This window comes from Ostrea edulis, chromosome 5, assembly GCF_947568905.1.
Source record: "Ostrea edulis chromosome 5, xbOstEdul1.1, whole genome shotgun sequence".
Taxonomy (NCBI): domain Eukaryota; kingdom Metazoa; phylum Mollusca; class Bivalvia; order Ostreida; family Ostreidae; genus Ostrea; species Ostrea edulis.
In genome coordinates this window covers 61,879,304-61,883,021 of record NC_079168.1, presented here as the reverse complement: position 1 = coordinate 61,883,021, position 3,718 = coordinate 61,879,304, and the positions used below count along the sequence as shown (strand labels likewise).

Genomic DNA, 3,718 nt, shown 5'->3' with positions numbered 1-3,718 from the left:
TTATGCATCAGTTTATAATTAAATTCAGCAATATTTCAAAAGTATTTCATAGAAAAATTTACATTTTTGTTTTTCAACCGTACAATATTTATTAGTAAAATTGAAATATCTTTTATCTTTTATGTTTATAAATTTTGATTCGTATCCATGAATTTTCTCTCTTATGTATTTAAAAGCTGATTTGACTATTTTATATTCACAAAGTACATATGCTTTTTTGCAAATTTCTTTGCTTATTTCATCAATGGTCTTAAAACCGCTATCATTGAACAAATCTTTTACATATTTAATATTTTTTATCCAATTTTTAAAATATATAGTCTTGCCATTAAACAAAAAATGCTTATTGTTCCAAATTGGTTCTTGTAATATTTCGTTATTGTTCATATTTTGCACATTAGGAATTTTTTTACATTGATTAAAGTAAGTAAACACCTCTTTATAAAATTGTGGAAGTTTGGTAAATATATCAAAGTTCTTTAAATCAGTACAATTCATTTTCAATATATATTCTAGATTTACATTATAAGCTCTTAATAGCTTATCAAGGTGTGAACGTATAAAGTTATGACCGTCATTTTTTATAAGTCGCGGTATCCAGGCAGCTTTCAATGCGTGGAATTTAGTAAGTATATCATAGCTGTTTAATAAAAATTTCACTAGGGAGAGGTAGTATAGATGCAACATAAATGAATTTGCCTAAAGTATTAATTATTTCAGTTTTACCAAAAATTGTAAGTTTTCTCTTCTTCCATGACTCAAACAGTTTTTGCATTTTTTCACTTTTATCAATCCAGTTTCTTTTGTAACATTCTTCTTTATCTACACCAATATATATTCCAAGGCATTTTACAGAAGATGTATTTACTTTTATTCCCTCAAGTTTTTCTATGTTACGGTGCAACCTACGTGGACCTGTCAATATACATTCGGTTTTATCCACGTTTAGCTTTGATCCTGCATGTTTGGGAAATTCATTGATTGTTTTTAAAGCCTCCTTTAAAGATTCTACACTTTTAAGAAATAGTGTCAGATCATCTGCATGATGAACATGTTTATACTCTTTACTAAATTCAGAGGGTTTAATTCCTAAAATTTTATCATTTTTCTTTATCTTTAAGGCTAGAATATCTGCGACAAATAGATATAGAATTGCCGAAATAGGGCACCCTTGTCTTATGCCTCTCGACATGGGACATGTTTTTGAGATCCATCCATTGTTTTTTAATCGAAATAGCGGATGTTTATAAAGAATTTTCATCCATTTTATAAAATTATGTTTAAAATTATATTTCTCTAGAGTTTTAAATAAGAAGTTCCATTCTATTGAATCGAACGCCTTTTCGAAATCTAAAAATAGCAATATTCCGTCTGTTTCTCTTTCCTCACAATATTCGAATTTATCTAAAATTACTTTAGCATTTTCTCCAATATATCTTCCTTTAATGTATGCCGATTGATGTTCATTAATGATATTTCCTACAACCTTTTGAAGTCTTCTCGCAAAAATAAAAGCAATTATTTTATAATCCGTGTTAGTCAAACTAATTGGCCTATAATTTTTAAGGTTCGTTTCATCTCCTTTTTTTATACAGGAGGGAGATAACAGCAGTTCTCTGTGAAAAAGTCATTTGACCATTATCAAATATTACTTTTAGCGCTTCGTAAAATAGGTCTTTTATGTCATTCCAAAAATATTGGTAAAATTCGTTTGTAAGACCATCAAGTCCTGGAGATTTGTTCGTTTTTAGATTTGTTACAGCATCAGTGCATTCCTCAAGAGATGGAAACTGCTCACAATAGTTTGCATCATTCTCACTCAGTACATTTTCTAAATTAATAGACGATAGATAATTATATATGCATTCATCTGATATATTATCAGACGAGTATAGACTTTTGTAGAAATCACACATAGCACCCAGAACTAGATAAGTTGGTGTTTTCTATGCGAGTATCTTCATTAACTTTCAATTCTTTTATGACACTTTGTTTCTGCCTACTTTTCTCTAAATTTAGAAAGAATTTTGAACATTTTTCGCCTTCCAGCATCCTTTACATTTTTTGTCATATAACTTATCTAGTTCTGACTCTAGATTACGTTTTTTATTCATATCTATACTATAAGAATCAAGCTCCTCTATATCATTTATTTCTTTTTCTATTGATTTAATGCGATTTTTTGTATTTAGATTTGATTCTTTTGAAAACTGAATAGAAAAATCCCGAGATTTTATTTTGAATGTTTCCCACTTATCTACTGGGTCTAATTCTTCATTTTGTATCTCATCGATAATTCTATGAATTTCTTTTTTTATAGTTTAAATCATTTAAATGGGAGTTATTAAGTTTCCAATATCCATTTCTTTTATTTGCATCTATTTTAAACGTTATTTTTAATGACCTATGGTCAGACATTCTTTTCCCAAAGTTTGTACCTGGAATTTTTCGTATGATTATATTGTTTAAATCGAATGTAAAGTTTCTATTCAGAAATATATAATCGATTCTACTACTAGGGATATCCTCTGAATTACACCATGTATGACCTTTAAAAGTTGGATGTGTTGATTGCCAAGTATCATACAAATCAAAAGAACAAACAATCTTTTTAAGCTTCGACGTACTTTGGTCATGAAAGTTATCTGTTTTACAGTTAAAATCCCCGCATATTATGATATTGTCATCTTCTGTTATACCTTGTTTTTGCAGAAAATTGTTCAATTTTTTTAAAGAATGTGCATCTTTCTTTTATAGTGTTTGGTGCGTAAATATTTACTATTTTCCCATGTATTTTTGCTTTTAAAAACAATCTTCTTCCGTCCAATGATGCGTGTTTTTCAATTATTTCTAGTTTTAATTCTTTTTTTAAAAAGAATGCTAACACCTCTACTAAAAGGTGAATCGCTAAAACAATGAACCGATTTACCGAACCACCTTGAGTCATATTTAAATATATTTTTCTCAATATAGTGTGTTTCTTGTAAAAAGATAATATCTACATTCATATCATTTAACCATGTATATAACTTAACTCTTTTTTCGTCCGAGTTTAATTCTCGAACATTTACCGACAGTATTTCAAACTTATCCATTTAGGCTAAAATTTGAGGAAAAATACAGTAATATGTAAATATATGTATATAAGTTGAAGAAAGTTTGCATATCTATAAAATTGCAACAACAAAAAAAAGATATAAAAAGATAGTTTTGTATAAGTTGTAGATATCTAATTCCATTGTCCAGTTTCAGTCCGTGAATCGCAATATATGATTGTTACCTATCCGCTGCCACTGGTATGTGGCGTATTGACAGATTGATCACATTCTTTTTTTGAATTAACACTATTTTTTGTGTTCCTGTTTCGGGAGTTTCGTCCAGTTCTCGGCTTTTTAGCATCGTTCTTTTGAATGCTGCTGAGCATGTCTGAGATGTTCCTCTGGTCCGACAACTGAGTGTTCCTGGGGACGGATATTGATCGACTCGGGGGTCTGTTTTCACAAGCGATTTTGTGAGTAAGCTTACCCATGATATTTTTGCCGGGCCATTTATTGTGATCTGTGTGATCCGTTCCTATCCGATTTAGGCCAGTGCCCCAGAAATCGTCGTAGACGGCTTCAGCATATATAGTGGAGGGCGTACTTTTCTTCAGGACAGCGTGATATTCTTCCACTTGATTATATTTAGCCTTTAAAATTCCCTCCATTACTTCTTCTCG

The 3,718-nt window shown here is 30.0% G+C and overlaps 1 protein-coding gene across 1 annotated transcript in view; it reads right to left on the bottom strand.

Moving 5' to 3' along the window:
- Positions 1 to 3,280: 3,280 nt before the first annotated feature.
- The window catches only part of LOC125651086 (riboflavin biosynthesis protein VVA0006-like), a 660-nt gene continuing 222 nt past the window's right edge, over positions 3,281 to 3,718 (bottom strand). Inside the window, exon 1 of the mRNA XM_048879678.2 lies at positions 3,281 to 3,718. This exon is cut by the window's right edge and continues 222 nt beyond it. Within this exon, the coding sequence (XP_048735635.2) occupies positions 3,281 to 3,718 (438 nt within the window).